Raw genomic sequence first — 22,577 nt, 5'->3', positions numbered from 1 at the left:
TCAGGAAGTCCTGATGACATGTGCCCAAGGTGGTCAGGGTGCAGCTTGGTTTTATATATTTTAGGGAGACAGAAGACATCAATCTGTAATGCCCAACTTCATTTTTACTAACCCTATTTTTAGACTCTCCCTTTTTCCTTTAATCACTTAGCCTTGTTTCCACCTGAATGGACTCTCCCTTAGCTAAGAGAACCAGACAGACTCCATCTTGGCCCTTTCACTGGCAGCCCCTTCCTCAAGGACTTAACTTGTGCAAGCTGACTCCCAGCACATCCAAGAATGCAATTAACCAATAAGATACTGTGTCAAGCTATATCCGCAGTTCCCAGGAATTCATCTGATTGATAACGCCCAAAGCCTCGCATCTATCACCTTGTAATAGTCTTAAAGCCCTTGCACCTGGAACTGTTTACTTTCCTATAACCATTTATCCTTTTAACTTTTTGCCTACTTTACTTCTGTAAAATTGTTTTAACTAGACACCCCCCCGACTCCCCTTCCTAAACCAAGGTATAAAAGTTAATCAAGCCCCATCCTCGGGGCCGAGAGAATTTTGAGCGTTAGCCATCTCTTGGTCGCCGGCTAATAAAGGACTCTTAATTCTTCTCAAAGTGTGGCTTTTTTCTAACTTGCTTGGGTACAACAAATCAATATGTAAGAAGTACATTAGTTCCATCCAGAAAGGCAGATACAGCTCAAAGTAAGGCCCCCACCACTGAGGGCTTCCAGATCACAGGTAGGTGAGAGACAGATGGTTGCATTCTTTTGAGTTTATAATAAGTCTTTCCCAAGAAGGCACTCAGAATATGTATCTATCTCTACGAGCAAAGGGATGACTTGAATAGAATGAGAGGCAGATTTGCCCTGAGTGGTTCCCAGCTTGAAAGGACCCAAGATATTTTCCTTTCACAGTCTGATGTTTCTTTGTTGATTTTCTGTCTGGAAGATCTGTCCAATGCCAAAAGTGGGGTGTCGAAGTATCCAACTATTATTATATTGGGGCCTATCTCTCTCTTTAGCTCTAATAACATTTCCTTTATATATCTGGGTGCTGCAGTGTTGGTTGCACATACATTTAAAATTGTTATATCCTCTTATGGAAATTACATCTTTGTCATTATACAGTGACCTTGTCTCTTATACTTTTTGTCTTGAAATCTATTTTGTTTAGTATAGGTATAGCTATTCCTGCTCTTTTTTGGCTTCCATTAACATGGAATATCTTTTCCCATCCCTTTACTTTCAGTCTATGTGTGTCTTTATAGGTAAAGTGTGTTTCTTGTAGGTAACAGATCAATAGGTCTTGGTTTTTCTTACATTCAGCCAGTCTATGGCTTTTGATTATTTAGTCCATTTATATTTAATGTTATCATTAATAAGTAAGGACTTACTCTTGCCACTTTGTTGTTTATTTTTTGGTTGTTTTATGGTCTTTTCTTCCTTTTTTTTTTTTTGAGACAATGTCTCTCTCTGTTGCCCAGGCTGGAGTGCAATGGCACAATCTCAGCTCACTGCAACCCCCACCTCCCAGGTTCAAGCAATTCTCCTGCCTCAGCCTCCCAAGTAGCTGGGACTACAGATGTGTGCCACAACATGCAGCTAATTTTTGTATTTTTAGTAGAATCGGGATTTCACCATGTTGGCTAGGCTAGTCTCAAACTCCTGACCTCAAATGATCCACCCATCTTGGTTTCCCAAAGTGCTGAAATTACAGGCATGAGCCACTGCGTCTGGCCTCTTCCTTCTTTCTTTCCTTCCTGTCTTCCTTTAGTTAAAATGATTTTCCCTGGGGATGTGATTTAGTTTCTTGCTTTTTATTTTTTGTGTATTCACTGCATGTTTTTTTGGTTTGAGGTTATTACGAGGTTTGTAGATACTCTTACAACCCATTATTTTGCCTGATAACAACTTAACACTGTCTGCATAAACAAATAAACAGCAAAAAGAAAACTAATAAAAACTCTGCTTTAACTTCATCCCCCCCGCCTACTTTTTCACTTTTTGTTGTTTCTATTTATGTCCTATTGTACTATGTCTTGAAAAACTGTAGGCATTATTTTTCATTGGCTCATCATTTATTCCTTCTACTTAGGATAAGAGTAGTTTACATTCCACATTTACAGTATTATCATATTCTGTTTTTGTGTGTACTTACTATTACCAGTGAGTTTTATACCTTCAAATTATTTCTTATTGCTCATTAACATCCTTTTCTTTCTGACTGAAGTTCTCCCTTTAGCTTTTCTTATAGGACAGATCTGGTGTTGATGAAATCCCTCAGTGTTTGTTTGTCTGGGAAAGTTTTTATTTCTCCTTCATGTTTGAAGGATATTTTTGCCAGATATGTTATTCTAATATAAAAGTTTTTTTTCCTTCAGCACTTTTAAGATGTCCTACCACTCTCTCCTAGCCTGAAAAGGTTTCCACTGAAAAGTCTGCTGCCAGATGTACTGGAGCTCTATAGTTAGGATTGTTACTTTATCCATGACCTTTGGGAGTTTTATTATTAAATGCCTTAAGGTAGTCTTCTTTGGGTTAAATCTGCTTGGTGTTCTACAAGCTTCTTGTACTTGGATAGTGATATCTAAGTTTGAGAAGTTCTCTGTTATCCCTTTCAATAAACTTTCTACCCCTATCTCTTCCTCTGTCTCATCTTTACAGCCAACAACTATTAAATTTGCTTTTTTAAGGCTATTTTCTAGATCCGTATGTGTGCTTCATTGTTTTTTATTCTTTTTTCTTTTGCCTCTTCTGACTGTATTTTCAAATAGCCTGGCTTCAAGCTCACTAATTCTTCTGCTTGATCAGTTTTGCTATTAAATGACTATGGTGCATTTTTCAGTATGCCAATTGCATTTTTCAGCTCCAGAATTTCGGCTTGATTCTGTTTAATTATTTCAATCTCTTTGTTAAATTTATCTGATAGACTTCCTTTTCTGTGTTATCTTGAATTTCTTTGAATTTCCTTAACACAGCTATTTTAAATTCTCTGTCTGAAAATTTACATTTCTCTGTTTTCCAAGATTGGTCTTTAGTGCCTTATTTAGTTCGTTTGGTGAGGTCATGTTTTCCTGGATGGTGTTGATGCTAGTAGATGTTCTTCAGTATCTGGGAATTGATGACTTAGGTATTTATTGTAGTCTTCATTGTTGGGGCTTGTTTGTACCCGGCCTTCTTGGGAAGGTTTTCCAGATATTTGAAAGGACTTTGGTGTTATAATCTAAGCTATATCTGCTTTAGGGGACACTCCAAGCCCAGTAATGCTGTGGTTCTTGCAGACTCATAGAGGTACTGCCTTGATGGTCATGGACAAGATATGGGAGAATTCTCTGGATTACCAGGCAAGGACTCTTGTTCTCTTCCTTTACTTTCTCTCAAAGAAAGAGTCTCTCTCTGTGTTCTGAGCCACCTAAAGCTAGGGTGAAGTAACCCAAGCACCCCTGTGGCCACAACTACCATGACTGTGCTGGGTCAGACCTGAACCCAGCATGGCACTTGGTCTCACACAATGCCTGCTATATTCACTTCCTGGCTACTGCCTATGTTTGCTCTAGGCCCTGGGACTCTACAATCAGCCAGTAGCAAAGCCAGCCAGGCCTATGTCCTTCCTTTCAGGGCAGTGAGGTCCGCCAGGCCCTGGGTGGGTCTAGAGATACCATCTGGGAGTCAGGGACTAGAGTCAAAAACCTTAGATGTCTACCTGATGTTCTATTGCACTGCAGCTGAGCTGGCACTCAAACCACAAGATGCAGTTATTCCCACTTTTCCCTCCCCTTTCCAAAGACAGAGGAGCCTGACTCCATAGCCACCACCACCCCAGGTCGCAAAGAATACTGCCAGAACACTGCTGATGCCCCTTAAGGCACAAGGTCTCTTAAGTCAGTTTGTGGTGGATGCTGCCTGGCCTGAGACCCACCCTTTAGGGCAGTGGGCTCCTCTCTGGCCCAGGGCAGGTCTAGAAATGCCATCCAAGAGTCATATCCTGGAATCAGGAACCCCAAGAGCTCACTTGGTGCTCTATCCTCCTATGCCTGTGCTGGTACCTAAGGTGAAAGACAAAGTCCCCTTTAGTTTTCCTTCTGCTTTTGTCAAACAGAGGGATTTTTTTCCCATAGCCACCACAGCTGATAATGTGCTGAGTCTCACCTGAAGCCAGCAAGTCTCAAGGGTCTCACGCAAGGCCATTGATGTAGTACCTGCGTATCACTGCTGGTTTTTCAGGTCCCAAGGGCTCTTCAGTTAGCAGGTGATGAATGCTGCCAGTTTTGGGTCCTGTCCTTCAAGGCAGGGGTTTCCCTTCTGGCCCTGAGTATGTCTAGAAATGATATCTGGGAACTAGGGCCTGGAATGCGGGCCTCATGACTCTGACCAGTGTCCTGTCTTGCTGTGGTTGAGCTGTTATTCTCCTCAAGCAAAAAGAAGGGGTCTCTTTTGGAGCCTCAAGATTTGCAGCATGGGGTTAGGTGAGGGTGATGCCAGGACGCCTTTGGCTGCCCCAGCTGAGGTCTCAGTATGTCATGTGCCCACCCAGTCGACTGTCTCTGGGCCTAGTTCAGCTCTAGGACTCACCTAAGGGTGAGTAGTAGTCCTTAAGGCCTACACTGCCTTTCAAGTTTACCTGGAGACAGAGGGCACTGTAGCCCTCAGTGGTGAGGTTTGCAGAAACTCAAATTTGGACCAATGGAATGGGCATTTTCCCTCTGGCTTGGGCTAATTTAAATGCTCCATCCATGGCTGGACATCAACTGAGTTTAGTCTGGTTTTCCTTTCTGCTCTAACAGGACAGCACTGAGTTCAGTGCCTCAAAACTGCTGTGTTCTCCCTCCCTCAGTGCCCAGAGATGCTCTCTGCCCCCACTCTGCCACTTCTAGGGTGTAGGGGAAGGGTGGCATTCGTAATTCAGGACTGTTTTTGCTTTTTTGTGTTTGTTTTTTTATCTCTTCTGTGCCTCTTTCAGTGGTGTGAAGTTAAAACCAGGTACTATGAGTCTCACTTGATTTTTGGTTCTTATGAAGGTGTTTTTTTTTTCTGTGTAGATAGTTGTTGACTTGTGTTTGGGGATGATTGGTGGAGCCTTCTATTCTGCTATTTTGCTCTGCCTCCCTAATTCAAATATGTGGTTAACTTTTATGGGGTTTCTATGAACATTTGAAAAGAATGTGTACTGCTTATAGCAGGAGTCCCCACCCCCAGGCCATGGACCAGTACAGGTTCGTGGCCCATTAGGATCCAGGCCACAAAGCAGGAGGTGAATGGCAGGCTAGCAAGTGAAGCTTCGTCTGTGTTTACAGCCACTCTCCCTCACTCACATTACTGCCTGAGCTCCACCTCCTTTCAGATCAGTGGCAGCATTAGCTTCTCATTGGAGAGCGAACCCTATTGTGAACTGCACATGCGAGGGATCTAGGTCGCGTGCTTCTTATGAGAATCTAATTACTGATGATCTGTCACTGTCTCCCACCATCCTAAGATGGAACTCTCCAGATGAAGGAAAACAAGCTAAGGGCTCCCACTGATTCTACATTATGTTGAGTTGTGTAATTATTTAATTATATATTACAATGTAATAATAATAGAAATAAAGTACACAATAAATGTAATGCACTTGAATCATCCCCAAACCATCCCCCTCCCCAGTCCATGGAAAGATTGTCTTCCACAAAACCAGTCCCTGGTACCAAAAAGGATTGGGACCACTGCTTCACAGCATATGAAGTTGTACACCTGAGTATAAAATAAAATTTATAAATTATATTATTCAGATTATGCCTTTTACTGACCACTTAATTTTTTACTGCTATGTTGTTTGACATGTAAGCATCCTCTTACCCCATAGAACTTTACTGTGATGTGAATATTTTATCCTTTTCAGTGCTAATTAATCATTTTTACCTTGAATTCTGTGTTTGCAGTTAATATTACCATTCTACTTAATTTTGTTTGTATTTCTTAGACATATTTTCTCATCTCTTTATTTTCTATATTGTTAAGACTTTTTGTTTGAGGTGTGTTGTTTTGAACAATAATTTAGTGATGTTTTCTTTTGCCCCAATCTGATTATGTTTGTCTCTTTATAGAGAAATTTAACACATTCACATTTGTTGTGGTATTTGTATTTTATTTGGTCCCTATTGCTTTTTGCAGAGTGGGGGTGAGCTGGAGGGAAGTAAGGTTTTCTTTTTTTTATTTTCTGTCTTGCTGTATTGATCAAATTTTCTTTATTTGTCTCCCTTCCTGCTAGAGATTGAGAAGTTCTACTGCTCAGTTTCCCCTACCCCCCAAAATCATACATGGGTGTATAATTTCTAGGGGAAAACTTTTAAAATTCACAGTTGCCACATAGGTGCCATAATTTAGCTATGCATAGAATGCTACAGTCTATGATCTTTTTCTCTCAGAGTTCTGTAAATGTTACCTCACAATATTCTGACATTTAGGGTTGGTGATAATCACATTCTCTTTCTTTTGAAGATAATTTTTTTTTGGACATAGAAACTCTAAAGGTTTTCTCTTTATTTTTGGAAATTTTTTTTCAATGCCCAACTCTCTGTCTTATATTTTCCCCTTAAGCTTTGGAAAAATTCTTTGCAAATGTTCTCATTTACTAATTTTGATGTTTGAAAGATTCATGCCACTGTGCATTGCTTCAGTGCAGAGTAGACTTTTCATTGAGTTTTTATTTGGGTAATCAACCTTTTCATTTCCATAGTTTCTTGTTTTCATATTTCTCCTTTTTTACAAAAGCCTGCTGTTTTATAATCAATGAAGTGTACCCTCCTAACTTTTTAACATCTTTGTTGGAGTATAATTGACATGTAATGAACTGTATATGTTTAAAATATACAGTTTGATATGTTTTGACATACGTATGAAACTGTGAACCATGGAACTATCACCACAGTCAAGATAATGAACATATGCGTCCCTTACCAAAGTTTCCTTATGCTCCTTTTTAATCATTCCTGCCTCTACTGTCTTCAGGAAACCATGGATCTGCTTTCTGTCACTATAAATTAGTTTGTATTTTGTAGAATTTTAAATAAGTAGAATTATACTATGTACTCTTTTTAAAAGCATATTTCTAGGCCAGGTTCAGTGGCTCACGCCTGTAATCCCAGCACTTTGGGAGGCTGAGGTGGGAAGATTGCTTGAGGCCAGGAGTTGCAGACCAGCCTGGGCAACATGATGAAATCCCATCTCTACAAAAAAATTTAAAAATTAGCCAGGCATGGTGGCCTGTGACTGTGATTCCAGCTACTCAGGAGGCTGAGGCAGGGGGATCTCATGAGCCCAGGACGTAGAGCCTGCAGTGAGCCATATTCACACCACTGTACTCCAGCCTGGACAACAGAGTAGAAGAGTAAAGTGGAAGGTGCTACACACTTTAAACAGCCAGATCTCGTGAGAACTCACTCACTATCATGAGAACACCTAGGGGGAAATCTGCCCCCATGAACCAGTCACCTCCCACCAGGCCCCTCCTCCAACACTGGGGATTGCAAGACCCTGTCTCAAAAAATAAAGAAAGAAATAATTTTTTAAATTAAATAAATAGAAATGGAAACATATAGCCAGGCATGATGGCTCATGCCTATAGTCCAAGCTACTCAGGAGGAGAGGTGGGAGGATCACCTGAGACTAGGAGGTCAAGGTTACAGTGAGCCAAGATCAAGCCACTGCACTCCAGTCTTGGCAGCACAGTGAGACCCTGTCCTCAAAATAAATAAATTTAATAAAAACATTTCTAAATGAAAATTTTAAACATAGAGAAAAATATAATGAACTACAGAACATCTATTACCTACATTTATAATATTTGTTGGTGGTTCATTTATTTAATTTTTAAAAATAAATTGACTTTATTTTTAAGTTTTTGTAAGTTTTTCTAGTTAATAGACTTTATAAACTGATATGGTTTGGATTTGTGTCCTCACCCAAATCCCATGTCAAATTGTAATCCCCAGTGTTGGAGGAGGGGCCTGGTGGGAGGTGACTGGTTCATGGGGGCAGATTTCCCCCTAGGTGTTCTCATGATAGTGAGTGAGTTCTCACGAGATCTGGCTGTTTAAAGTGTGTAGCACCTTCCACTTTACTCTTCTACTCTGGCCATGTAAGACGTGACTCCTTCCTCTTTACCTTCTGCCATGATTGTAAATTTCCTGAGGCCTCCTCAGCCATGCTTCCTGTACAGCCTGCAGAACTGTAAGCCAATTAAGCTTCTTTTCTTTGTAAATTACCCAGTTTCAGGTAGTTCTATGCAAGAACAGACTAATACATAAGCCTAAACAGTAGTTTTAGGTTTACAGAAAAATTGAGCCAATATTGAGCATCTTATAGATGCCCTTTGCCCTGCATACATTTTCCCCATTATTAACATTTGCAGTAGTGTGGTATATTTGATACAAGTAGGGAACCAATATTGATATGTTATTATTGACTAAAGTCCATACTTTACATTAGGGTTCATCCTTTGTGTTGCACAGTTCTGTGGGTTTTAACTGTGTAATTTTTGTTTGTTTGACTTCTTTCACTTACTATAATCATTTCAAGATTCATTCATGTTTTTATGTGTATCACGTGTTTGTTCCTTTTTATTCCACCTTTTGTTTATTCACATGTTTGTGGGCATTTGAGTTGTTTCCAACTTGGAACAAATTCAGATAAAGCTGCTATGAACATTCATGTGTAAGCCTTTGTGTACACATATGCTTTTGGGAAAATACCTAGAAGTGGAATGACTGGGTTATATGGTAAGAGTACGTTTAACTTTCTAAGAAATTGGAAAACTGTTTTTCTAAAATAGTCATACTGTTTTTTATTCCAACCAGCAGTGTATGAGTTCTGGTTGCTCCACGTCTTTGTCAACATCTGGGATTGTCAGTCTTTAATTTTAGCCATCTTAACAGGTGTGTGATATCTCATTTTTAAAATTTGCATTTCCCTAATAATTAATGGTGATGAACATATTTCTTATACTTATTGGCTATCTGAATATCATCTATGGTAAAGTACCCATTTTCACATCTTTTGTCCATTTTTGTATTGGTTTGTTTTCCTATTACTCTGTTTTGAGAGTTCTTTATATATTCTGGATGTAAGTCCTTTATCAGATATAAGATTTAAAAATTGTTTTTTCTTTCTCTTGACATTGTCTTTCAAAGACCAGAAGCTTTTAATTTTGATAAAGTTCAACTTACCAATTTTTTAATGGATCAAGCTTTTGGTATTGTATCTAATAACTCTTTGTGTGACCCAAAGACACAAAAATACTTTATGTTTTTTTTCCAGAAATTTTATCTTTTTATGTTTTATTTACATTTAGGTTTGTGATTCATTTTGAGATAATTTTTGTATATGGAGTAAGATATAGATTCAGGTTTATGATTTTTGCATATGGATATCTATTTGTTCTCACACAATTTGTTGAAAAGGATATTCTTCCTCCATTGATTTATCTTTGCACCTTTATCAAAAATTAATTGATCAGGCTGGGCATGGTGGCTCATGCCTGTAATCTCAGCACTTTGGAAAGCCAAGGATCACTTGAGGCCAGGAGTTCGAGACCAGCTAGGAGTTCGAGGCCTCTCTAGAGATAGGGAGACCTTGTCTCTTTGGAAAAAAAAAAAAACCATGGTGACACACATCTGTGGCTCCAGCTACTCAAGAGACTGAGTTAGGAGGACCTCTTAAACCTGGGAGGTAAAGGGTGCAGTGAGCCATAACTGTGCCACTACACTCCAGTAAAACTCTGTCTCAAAAAAAAAAAAAAAAAAAAAACTGGCTGGGCATGGTGGCTCACGCCTGTAATCCCAGCTCTTTGGGAGGCTGAGGTGGGTGGATCACTTGAGGTCAGAAGTTCGAAACCAGCCTGGCCAACATGGTGAAACCCATCTCTACTAAAAATACAAACAAAAAAATTAGCCAGGCATGGTGGCGGGCACCTGTAATCCCAGCTACTTGAGAGGCTGAGGCAAGAGAATTGCTTGAACCCAGGAGGCGGAGGTTGCAGCAAGCCAAGATCACACCACTGCACTCCAGCCTGGGTGACAGAGTGAGACTCCATCTCAAAAAATAAATAAATAAATAAATAAAATTGACTAGGTATGTTTGATTCCATTTCTGATCCCACTCTGTATTCTGTTTTGTTGGTCTGTATGTCTGTCATTATACCAATACTACACTGTTTTGATTACTGTAGCTTTTTTTTTTTTTTTAAGACAGGGTCTCTGTGTTGCCCAGAATGGCATGCAGTAGCACGATTACAGCCCACTGCAGCCTCAACCTCTGGGGCTTAAGCAATCCTCGCACCTCAGCCTCTCACGTCGCTGGGACTACAGGCATGCACCACCATGCCTGGCTAATTTTTGTTATTTGTAGAGACAGTGTCTCCCTATGTTGCCCAGGTTGGTCTCGAGCTCCTGTCCTCAAGTGATCCTCCTGCCTCAGCCTCCTAAACTGTTGGGATTACAGGTGTAAGCCACTGTGCCCAGCCTGCTGTAGCTTTATAATGAAACTTAAAATAAGATGGTATAAGTAGTCCCCCAACTTAGTTTCTCTTTTTCAAAATTGTTTTATTCTTCTAGGCCCTCTGCAGTTTTAGAATATATATAATGAGCTATGTATAGTTTTTATTGCAGAATAGAAGTTGAGTTGTTATCAATAAATCAGTTATTCTTCAGTCTCAGGATTAAAACAAAACAATGTAGAAGAAAAAACTTCATGTGTCACACTTTAGATAGACAGATATTTTCTAGCTAGGTAAATAATGTCAATATTCTGTGCCACGTGAGAACTCAGCATAGAATTATGATTGCATTTTTATATCAGTTAAGGTTATTTGGTTCAAGGCAACAGAAATGTAAAGGGGATTTATTGGGAAAATGCTGGGGTAGCTCATTGAAGTGGAGGGGGAGCTGCAAGATCTAGGGTAGCTCTGAGAACCTTTAGACATTGGACATAAGTACTCACTGTCGTCATGATTCTATTAGCATTTCTCCTTTGTGTCTCTCTGGGATTTTATTTTCCTAGGCTATTTCATGTAGTGGAGCCCATGGCCTCCAAGAAGAGGAATTTTCTCTACCACTAAGACAAATTTTGGAAAGGAATCTGATTGGCTCAGCCTGGGCCACTTTCATTACTAAATTAGTCACCATTATTAGGGAAATGGAAAACTCTAATTGGCGAGCTCTGGAGTTTAATGTGAGAAAGTTTTCCCAAAGGAAGGGATTACTGTTGTCTGAAGTATGGAAAGTAGTTGTTGGGTACACAAACCCAGTGGATATTCACCACCATGTACTACACACAGCTGAGAGATAGAACTATTTGATGACCTTAAAGCAATAGATTGCAGTTGGTGGGCTTTCCGAAATTCTCCTTGATACATACTATGTACCCTGTTTTTCCTAAAAAAAAAAAAAAAAAAAAAAAAAAAAAAAACTATTCTCCTTGGGCTTTATGGCATATTATATATAACATGTAAAAGTTGCCAGTATTTTACATCTTGGTTTTATATTTTTGAAATTATTGCTGATACTGTTTTGTTTAAATATTATGTGGTACTCCATAATCTTCATTCATATTTTTCTCTACTTTCTCCTTTAGGGTGCTGGAAATGTAAACAAGAATAGACTGTTCATTCCTGATGGCTTTTAGTCTATACTAACATATTGTTTGTCATGGCATCTGAGACTGAAAAGACCCATGCTTTACTGCAGACTTGTAGCACTGAATCTCTTATTTCCAGCCTTGGTCTGGGGGTATTTTGCCTCGTAGCTGACAGACTTCTTCAGTTTTCCACAATTCAGCAAAACGACTGGCTTCGTGCTCTCTCAGATAATGCAGTACATTGTGTAATTGGCATGTGGTCATGGGCGGTAGTCACTGGAATCAAGAAGAAGACTGACTTCGGAGAAATCATTTTAGCTGGATTTTTAGCCTCTGTTATTGATGTAGACCACTTTTTTCTAGCTGGATCCATGTCTTTAAAGGTAAAAAGCATAGGCTTAATTTTTCTGATCTTTAATTTCCTTAGCACTGTTTTGCTGATCTTTACAGCATCATTTAGAACTAGAGAAGATTTGTCTTAAAATAGGAAAGCACATTCATTTAACCTTTTTGACCACTTAGTACTTCCCTAAAGATGCACACAGACATGTTGCTAATCAAATTATTTGCCATCACAAACTGCTATGGATTCACATAGAGCAAAGACCCACGAACTGTACCTAAAGAGTTCAGTGCTGGCTTACAGAGGATGTGTTTAGCCAGGTCTTGAAGAATGTATTAGTAAACCGGTTTAAATTAACAGGGGTGATTCTCAAGGGTGTCCTAGTTCTTTTTGTATCAGTGTAGTTTCTTCAGGAGCACACTTAACATTTCCCCCTTATTCTTTGTGTTTTACAGTTAGTATGCAGCTCCTAAGTACTCCATAAAAGTTGAATAGCTTTAAGATGATTCCCAGTCCTGAGGAATGACTTGAACAGATTAATTCTCCCAGTCCCTTTTGGGGCGAAAGGCATGTATTTCAACTGGAATGGCTAGAACACAGTCCCTTGTGGAGAAATTGAGGAATTTCACTGAGGCATTCAGTAGTTCAGTTATATAGTTCACAAATGAACTAAACTTAAAATGTTGGTTCAGATAATATTTTCTAAACGTCAGAAGATTTGCCTACGTTTTATGTGTTTATGATCTATAAACATTTCAGGAAAGAAATCTAAACTCATAGAGCAAGGACTTTCTGTTTCATTCACCCCTGGCCTAGAACAATGCCTGGCTTACCTAGTAGATATTCAGGAAATATTTGTGGAATGAATGAGAAATATTCACTTTTTCCTATTATGCATCAAGTACCAGGTATTTCTCAGAAATTGTTTCACTTATTTAGAAACTTAATCAGTAAAAAATCAGTAATTGCTAATTAAAGACAAACTTTTGTGCTATAAGTAGAGTTAGCATAACATTTTGTTTAAGATTGAAATGAGAAGACTTGAGTTTGAATCCTGGTGGTTTGGTGTTAGTACTTTTCTTTTTTTTAGTGTTTTTTTTTTATTTTTATGGATTTAGGGCCACAAGCACAGTTGTATAATGTGTATGTATTGCATAGCAGTAAAGTCTGAGCTTTTAGTGTACCCATCACTGTAATGCTGTACAAATAGTATTTTATCTCTCACCTCTTCTCACTCTCCCACCTCTTGGAGTCTCCAATGTCTGTTATTCCACTCTGTATGTCCATGTGTACCCGTTGTTTAGCTCTCGCTTACAAGTGAGAACACACGTGGTTTTTTACATTCTGTTTCTGCATCATTTCACTAAGGATAATGGCCTCCAGTTCCATCCATGTTGCTGTACAAGACCTGATTTTATTATTTTGTATGGGCAAGTAGTGTTCCATGGTGTGATTATATATCACATTTTATCCAGTCATCCACTGATGGACACTTAGGTTAATTCCATGACTTTGCTATTGTGTATAGTGCTGCATAATCATACAAGTGCAGGTGTCTTTTTTATATAATGATTTCTTTTCTTTTTTTTTTTTTTTTTGAGATTGGGTCTTGCTCTGATGCCCAAGCTGGAGTGCAGTGGTGTGATCACGGCTCACTGCAGCATCAACCTCTTGGGCTCAGGTGATTCTCCCACCTCAGCCTCCTGAGTATCTGGGACCATAGTCACATGCCACCATGCCAGGCTAATTTTTAAAAAATTATTTATGGAGGCAGGGTCTCCGTATGTTACCCAGTCTGGTCTCAAACTCTTAGGCTCAAGTGATCCTCCCGCCGCAACCTCCCAAAGTGCTGGGATTACAGGCATGAGCCACTGTGCCTGGCAATGACTTATTTTATATAATAACTTATTTTCCTTTTGGAAGATACTCAGTAGTGCGATTGCTGGATCAAAAGGTAGTTCTACTTTTAGTTCTTTGAGAAATCTCCATACTGTTTTCCATAGAAGTTATACTAATTTATATTTCCACCAACAACGTATAAGTGTTTCTTTTTCTCTGCATCCTTGCCAACATCTGTTGGTTTTTGACTTTTTAATAATAGCCATTCTGATGGTATGTGATGGCATCTCATTGTGGTTTTAATTTGCATTTCTTTGATTATTAGTGATATGGAGCATTTTTTCATGTTTGTTGGCTGCTTGTGTGTCTTCTTTTGAAAAATGTCTGTTCATGTCCTTTGCCCACTTTTTGATAGGGTTATTTGTTTTTTTCTTGTTGAGTTGTTTGAGTTCCTTGTAGATTCTGGATATGAGCCCTTTTTCAAATGAACCCTACTTTCTCCCATCCTGTAGGTTGTCTGTTTACTCTATTGATTATTTCCTTTGCTGTGCAGAAGCTCTTTAGTTTAATTAAGTTCCCTTTTCTTCTTTAAGTTTTAATTTCTTCATCTGTAATATGTGGATTATAACATTACTTACCTTGTGGGGTTGTTGTGAGGATTAAGTAAGCATGATAAGTGACATGGCCTGGTAAATATTAACAGTAAATGGGCCGGGTGCGGTGGCTTACGCCTGTAATCTCCCAGCATTTTGGAGGCTGAGGCGAGATCAGGAGATCGAGACCATCCTGGCCAACATGGTGAAATCCCGTCTCTACTAAAAATACAAAAAAAAAATTAGCCAGGCATAGTGGCAGGCGCCTGTAATCCCAGCTACTTGGGAGGTTGAGGCAAGAGAATTGCTTGAACCCAGGAGGTGAAGGTTGCAATGAGCCAAGATCATGCCATTGCACTCCAGCCTGGGCAAGAAGAGTGAAACTCTGTCTCAAAAACAAAAAAATTAATAAAATAAATGTTAGAGATTGGGATAAGCTATGAAACATTATAAAATATGTGATTCATAAATGTATTCATCTAGAATTTATTCTATTATAATTTTTAAAAGCATTTAGGCTGCATAACATATTTATCCTTTAATTCACTTAGAAGCACTATTGTTAAGAATATGAACTATAGAGTTAAACAGACACAGGATCAAATCCCAGCTGTGCCACTGATTAACTGCACAGTATGGGGGAAGTAACTAGCCTCACTGCCTCAGTTTCCTCTGCTGTAAAATGCTACCTACCATATAGAGTTGTTATAAGGATCAAATGAGATAGTGCACATAAAGTACAGCATAGTGCTAGTATTAATCATTATTTTTGAATTAAGTATTAAAATATTTTACATCCACCATAAGGTGGTATGTGATTATCAGTAATAAATATCAAAACTGAATAAGTATTCATGACAGTGATCTATTTTTACTTCTATGATAATTCCATTTTCTTTCCTTATTCATTGTTTTTCTATTAGTAAAAAAATCAAAGGCCAGGCACAGTGGCTCATGCCTGTAACCCCAACACTGGGAGGCTGAGATGGGAGGATCACTTGAGGCCAGGAGCTGAAGACCACCTTGGGCAACAGAGCAAGACTCCATCTCTACAAAAAATAAAAAACTAGCCAGGCATGGTGGTGTATGCCTATAGTTCCACCTAATCAGGAGGCTGAGGCAAGAGGATCACTTGAGCCCAGGAGTTACAGTGAGGTTACAGTGAGCTAAGATTGTGCCACTATACTCCAGCCTGGGCTTTGAGACAGCACAAGTCTCTGTCAAAAAAACAACAACAACAACAAAAAAAACGCTACATTGACATTTTAGAAATCAGCCAACAACAAGAATTTCCAGTTTCTTTTTTAGCAGCTATTAATATAAATAGATGTTAATTCACAAATAAGAGTATGAAGAATCAGTATGGCTGTAAACATATCCCGAGCATAACTCAACATCAGGTTATTGCTTTCTTGCAAGTAGTGATTACCATAGGCTCCTTAATCCCATCCTGTTGAAAATGTTGTACTTCCTATTAAAGGTGTCACCAGTCTTTCCAATCAGTTCTATGATTTATATTTTACTAATACGGATTATAAACTAAACCTTTATTACTATAGTACATAAAAGTGCTTTTGTTGGGGGGAGAAATCTGATGCCAGTGTAATACTATTGCCTTTGGAAGTTATTTTATCTTTTGCGTGGAGGGCTTAAAAACTGTTCTTTTATCATTATTACAGTAATAGCTGTACTAAATTGTCTCGAAGCTTATCATTGAGTCCGTTTTTTAAGATGGGCTCTTTGAATAGATTCGCGTTTTTATTTTTGGTTTTCTTGGATCATAGCTTTAAATACTAGTTCCATTCTATTTCTTTGTTTTTCTTCTTTAGGGACTTCAGTTATACATATGTTGTTTCTTTTTGCCTGTATTCTATTTCAGCTATTTGCCACCTGACTGTTTTTACTTTTTTCCTCATATCATTTTTATTCTCTTCGTTGGTTTCCTGCATTTTTTCTTTTCTTTTCTTTCTTGAGACAGAGTCTTACTCTTGCCCAGTTTGGGGTGCAGTGGTGCAATCTCAGCTCACTGCAACCTCTGCCTCCTATGTTCAAGGGATTCTCATGCCTCAGCCTCCCGAGTAGCTGGGATAACAGGCGTGCACCACCATACCCAGCTAATTTTTGTATTAATTTTTTTCAATGTTCCTTATTAAACTTTCATTTGACCTATTCTCCCTTGGATACATTGCAATATAGTCATTCATTAGATTGTTTTTGTTTTTTTCATACTGAGTTTAATCAGTTATCATCTTTTTTTAATCTATTTTTTTCCATTTTTGAATTTCTTATTCAAGATTTTTTATTCCCCATATGGTTGTTTGAGATTTAATTTAGTTTGGAGTCTTGTGATATAATTTTCTTATGTTTTATGTAGTTAAAAAAAATTTGTTGTTTTGTATTTGTTACTAGGAACAGGATTTAAGAGATGGTTCTTTTTTTTTTTTGAGGGTGGGGGTTGTTTTTTAGACAGAGTTTCACTCTTATTGCCCAGGCTGGAGTGCAATGGTGTGATCTCAGCTCACCGCAACCTCCACCTCCCAGGTTCAAGCGATTCTCCTACCTCAGCCTCGTAATTAGCTGGGATTACAGGCATGCACCATCATGCCCAGCTAATTTTGTATTTTTAGTAGAGACGGGGTTTCTTCATGTTGGTCAGGCTGGTCTCGAACTCCTGACCTCAGGTGATCAGCCCACCTCAGCCTCCCAAAGTGCTGGGATTACAGGTGTGAGCCACCCCACTTGGCCTGATATTTTTATTCTGTTTTTTATTTTCCTCCTATACTAGCTTTTTATAGATTTGTTCTATTTTATCACTTTATTTCATGATATTACATGATTCTTTATTCTAACGTATTCTTGGTTAAGGCAGTGTTAGTAAAAGGACCGATGATGAACTTAACATATTGTGGATATAGAATTTAAAAACAAAGGTGAAGACAAAAGTAGAATAATAATACAGAAATGGTACATGTTCTGATGAAATAGAAGTAAAACAAAATATGGAGGAGAAGGCAGGGAAAGAGGAGCGTAAAATAAACTCTTTGATGTTCATACCATAGGTGAGAGGTAAAGAATACTCGTTTGAGGAGAGGGTTTATAGGATTCCTTGTTCAAGGGTGGTCTGATTTGACAGTGGGACAAGGTACAGTCTCTTTAATAAGTAACTTTTTTCATGTGGTCGGAACATTGTCTGATTTTTGTTTGTGTTTTTTGGACAGGAAACTACATTTCTTCCTTTTACTACTTCTTTTCCTTTTCACCATCCAGTCTCCAAAGGGTGTCTCTCCCTTTCTTACCATCATCTCCCCCAGAATCAATACCTTTCAGAGTCTTGAAGGTCCACTTTTAAGTCCTTTCCCTGCAGTTAGTGCTCTGACCTACTAGGACACTCTTCAGTATTTTCACACTTAAGCTGAACTTCCTAGTGGTAATTTTAGATCAATCTTAGGTTTCCCCTCTTCTCTCTTCAATATAGTTTTTCCTGACTTGGATGGAAGTGTGAGAGAGAGAACCCACTGATTTGGTGTTTATTTTAATACTTATGGGTAATTTCAAATATGGGCATTCTCTGGCTTCTGTTTATGCTGAGGGTTTGAGATTTTGTGTAGTTTTATTTGACCTTCATGTTTTGTAATACTTTTAGAGGATATGTGCGGAGATTCAGATTTAGACAATCATAACTATCCTCAGCTTTATTTTTGTTTAGGGATTATCTCGCTGCAAATTAGTCTTTAAAGCAGGTGGGAACAAAACCCTACTCATGAATCATTCAGGGATTAAGCCTGACATTTTTATTGGTTCAGATATTGAGTATACATTTTGGTAGTGGTTTAGAAATTTACTGAAGTTTGCCGGGCATCATGGCTCACATCTGTAATCCCAGCATTTTGGGAGGCCAAGGTGGGTGGATCACCTGAGTTCAGGAGTTCGAGACCAGCCTGGCCAACATGGTGAAACCCCGTCTCTACTAAAAATACAAAAATTAGCCGGGCATGGTAGCAGGTGCCTATGATCCCAGCTACTCAGAAGGCTGAGGCTGGAGAATTTTAACCTGAAAGGCAGAGATTGCAGTGAGCTGAGATTGCACCACTGCACTCCAGCCTGGGCAACTGAGCAAGACTCCAACTAAAAAAAAAAAAAAAAAAAAAGAAATTTACTGAAGTTTATTTAACTCAATTTTAGAATACGTGTTTAAAATAATATAATTTTTCTAAATGTTGTAAATAAATTCCAAAAGTGTTTATAGCTAATATAAAATGGATATTAACAAAAATATTTCCCTCTTTTGCCTTGACTAAAGAATATTTTATTTGGTTGTGAGATATTTTTTACAGTGCTCTTAGAGGCCCTGGGTAATTATATAAAACTCTAAATTACACAAACTGTACACTTAGATTATAAATTATGTTCATATTGTGAATTTCTAAGCAAATAATGGGAAACTTAAAAAATTAATCACCATATTCCTGAGACCTTGATTTTATTTTTAATGTAAAGGATATCCTGCTCACACTTTTATATTCTTTTATATATATATATAATTTTGGTATATGTATTCTGAAGTGGCATAGAACATCTTTCTTTTGCATGTCCAATAGACTCTGGAAAATATTTTAAAAGATTAAGAAGCATGTATAAACTTTTGTTTTGCTAGAAAGGAAATGATACTCGCTATTACTTTGCTCCCTCAGGCTGCTTTGACTCTTCCACGAAGACCTTTCCTTCATTGTTCTACTGTGATACCCATTGTGGTTCTGACCCTGAAATTTACTATGCACCTTTTCAAGCTCAAAGACTCATGGTGCTTTCTTCCCTGGATGTTATTTATATCCTGGACTTCACATCATATCCGAGATGGGATTCGTCATGGTTTGTGGATATGCCCATTTGGAAAAACTTCTCCTTTGCCATTCTGGCTTTATGTAATAATCACATCATCTTTACCTCACATCTGTTCATTCGTTATGTATTTAACAGGAACCAGACAAATGATGTCTTCAAAACATGGAGTTCGTATTGATGTCTGAGGTAACCACACGGCAGTCTTAGAGAAGCAAATGGCTCAGATGATGATAATTAAGAGTAGCCAACATTAAAGTTAATTTTTAAAAATACAGTTAGGTGTTTACATTATTTAGTTATTATAATTCTGGAATCCTCTTGCTCAGGAAGCATGTACAACTTTTTAAAAAATTATACTTGTTATTATTCTACTTCTCTCTTCTATGACAACTCTAGTGCAATATTAGAGTTTCATTTATTCCACGATATATTTTTATTGTTTCTTTCTGTTTATCTGGCTTTACTAGTAGTTCTTTTAGATTAACATCCAGTTCATTTTCTGGAAATATACCTGGAATTTAGTCCATTTCCTAATGAAAAACAGCTCAAATTTTAGGGTAACTAATTTGTAAAGAGTTAACATTATATTTGGATCCAATTTTCTTGAGATATTGAAATAGTGAAATCACCAAATAAATGATATGAATCATTTAACTATACAAATGTATAGTTAATGCTAACATGTATTTATTTTCATATATGTTGATCCTGAGTGAAATTTAATTTGCAGAATGCTTTATGAGTTATGATTACTGGCAAAACCTTCAGAACACTTGTGACACATCATTATAATATCCAGTAGCTAACATTAGATCTAGCTTATTATTTCAGAAATTAATTTAGGAAATAATTGTTAAAACATGTTGGCTACAGTAACACTTTACTGAAGTAGTATTTTTTAGTATCTCTAGCCTAGAATCTCATGTGTTAGTTTTAACTGTTTTGAAAAACATAACTAAATGTAATATTTGTTAATAAGTAACATTAACAAAATATTGATATTGGGATCATAACCATAACATTTGAATTCATGCAAAAAAAAAGACCAGAAATGTCATTTCAAATGTAAATTCCTGAACGTACCATTAAAATTGTTTTAGTTGCTATCACTTTGTTTATATACTATTTTATATACTATTCTAAAATATTTTACTCTGCCTTATACTGAAAGACAGCATATATTTTTTTCAAAATAAAGTTTTAGGAAATTTGCTTTTTCCTTTTTCTTTCAGGTTGATCTTCTATTAAAATGATTCCTCTTTATTAGAGAAGGAAAATTTAGTTGCTATACATCTTATATTTGCACAGTTTATTAAAATCCGTGCCCTAAAGGTACCTGCTTTTCTTTGTGGCATATATGGCACCTGCTGTCTTCAAATTTTCTTACAGTTTTGTGATTTATAATGCTAGTGATCGGTGCCTTATTCTCTGAGGAAAGATGGAGGGTTCATAAAGCAATGCCTTATCCACAGCAGATTTTCTTGTATATCAAGTTAAACAGAATTCTGTAAATTATTATGAAGGTTCAAGCTCTTTAGGGGAGTTTTTTTTTCTTGTTGTTAACAAATTGGTTGCAATCTATTATATTTTGCAATTGATTAGATACTACAGTCTACTTATTTTTCAAGAGTAATTATTGTATAAGTTTGGCTGGTTTAATGGTAAATATTATATAGTGGGGGTAAATTTGATTAGAGTTTTTTTTAAGCATCTGACTTCAGAAATCCATGGAAATAAAGTCTGTATCTTGTGTAACAATTCCTGACTAAATTGCAAAACCTATTCTACTTTTTCTTTCTTCATATTAAACAAATAAATATTATTAAAAATATAGGGCCTTATTTAAGAATGCTACATAGCGACCAGACGCGGTGGCTCACGCCTGTAATCCCAACACTTTGGGAGGCCGAGGCAGGCAGGTCACTTGAGGTCAGGAGTTCGAGACCAGCCTGGCCAACATGGTGAAACCCCGTCTCTACTAAAAATACAAAAATTAACTGGGCGTGCTGGTATGCACCTGTAGTTTCAGCTCGGGAGGCTGAGGCAGACAATGGCTTGAACCTGGGAGACAGAGGTTGTAGTGAGCTGAGATGGGGCCACTGCACTGCAGCCTGGGTGACAGAGGGAGACTGTCTTAAAACATAAAAATAAATAAATAAGAATGCTACCTAGGCATCTTTTGGGTTGTCATAACTTTCCTTTATTAGAATGGGAATTCACTTTTGAACATAACTTCTTGCTTAAACAATACTGCACATTTTATGTGTGGGTTCATCGTGGTTCCTACCTCTACCATCAGAAATCTTCATTGTCCTCTAAATCAGCAGTCCCCAGCCTTTTGGCACCAGAGACTGGAGGGACTAGTTTGGTGGAAGACAATTTTTCCACAGATGGCAGGGGCGGGGTGGGGGTGCGGACGGTTTCAGGATGAAACAGTTCCATTTTAGATCATCAGGCATTAGATCCTCATAAGGAGCTTTCAACCTAGATCCCTTGCATGCGCAGTTCACAGTAGGGTTCCTGCTCCCATGGGTCTCTAATGCTGGAGCTGATCTAACAGGAGGTAGAGCTCAGGTGATAATGCTCGCTCACTCACCACTCACTTCCTGCTCTCTCGCCCAGTTCCTAACAGGCCATGGACCAGGACCTGTCCACAGGCCAGGAGTTGGGGACCCCTGATCTAAATGGACCCCAAAAGTTGTGATTATAATGTCTGGAAAACCACCTCCCCATGCCCGCACTTTGTTTTTGCTTCTAGTGAAAGAATTTGTGTCAATAAAACGTTGTGTTTGAAAGTTAGATTGAACCTTATTTGCATGTGTGCATTTTTCTCCATCCTCTAGACTAACTTCCTTCACCTAGTGTTTGTTTCTTTGCTGTTTCACTGATCCGACCTCCCAGTCTACCACTCTCTTTTCTTGAGTTGTGTTATTCATGCTGGCTTCTGGACAACTTCTGCCGCTGTACTGTGTTCTACTCATCCCCAAGCCCAGCTTTCTTTAATGGCAGGCTTAAGAATCCCTGTTGTGGAGAACGCCACAAAGATACTCCTTGAGAAGAGCAACTCCAAGACACATAACTGTCAGATTCACCAAAGTTGAAATGAAGGAAAAAATGTTAAGGGAAGCCAGAGAGAAAGGTCGAGTTACCCATAAAGGAAAGCCCATCAGACTAACAGCTGATCTCTCGGCAGAAACTCTACAAGCCAGAAGAGAGTGGGGGCCGATATTCAATATTCTTAAAGAATTTTCAACCCAGAATTTCATATCCAACCAAACTAAGCTTCATAAGTGAAGGAGAAATAAAATCCTTTACAGACAAACAAATGCTGAGAGATTTTGTCACCACCAGGCCTG

The 22,577-nt window shown here is 38.1% G+C and overlaps 1 protein-coding gene across 1 annotated transcript in view; it reads left to right on the top strand.

Annotated features, from left to right (window-relative positions):
* TMEM267 (transmembrane protein 267) overlaps positions 1-21,960 on the top strand; it is a 32,114-nt gene extending 10,154 nt beyond the window's left edge. Inside the window, exons 2-4 of the mRNA XM_032136120.2 lie at positions 11,602-11,987; positions 19,071-19,407; positions 21,854-21,960. Of these exons, the coding sequence (XP_031992011.1) occupies positions 11,676-11,987; positions 19,071-19,406 (648 nt within the window). The 5' untranslated portion in view covers positions 11,602-11,675 and the 3' untranslated portion in view covers position 19,407; positions 21,854-21,960. The remainder of the gene's footprint in view (positions 1-11,601; positions 11,988-19,070; positions 19,408-21,853) is intronic.
* Positions 21,961-22,577: the final 617 nt, after the last annotated feature.

The sequence above is a fragment of the Hylobates moloch genome, unplaced genomic scaffold, assembly GCF_009828535.3.
Source record: "Hylobates moloch isolate HMO894 unplaced genomic scaffold, HMol_V3 SCAFFOLD_17, whole genome shotgun sequence".
Lineage (NCBI taxonomy): Eukaryota > Metazoa > Chordata > Mammalia > Primates > Hylobatidae > Hylobates > Hylobates moloch.
Note: the sequence above shows the minus strand (reverse complement) of the source record. Positions and strands in the feature narration are given on the sequence as shown.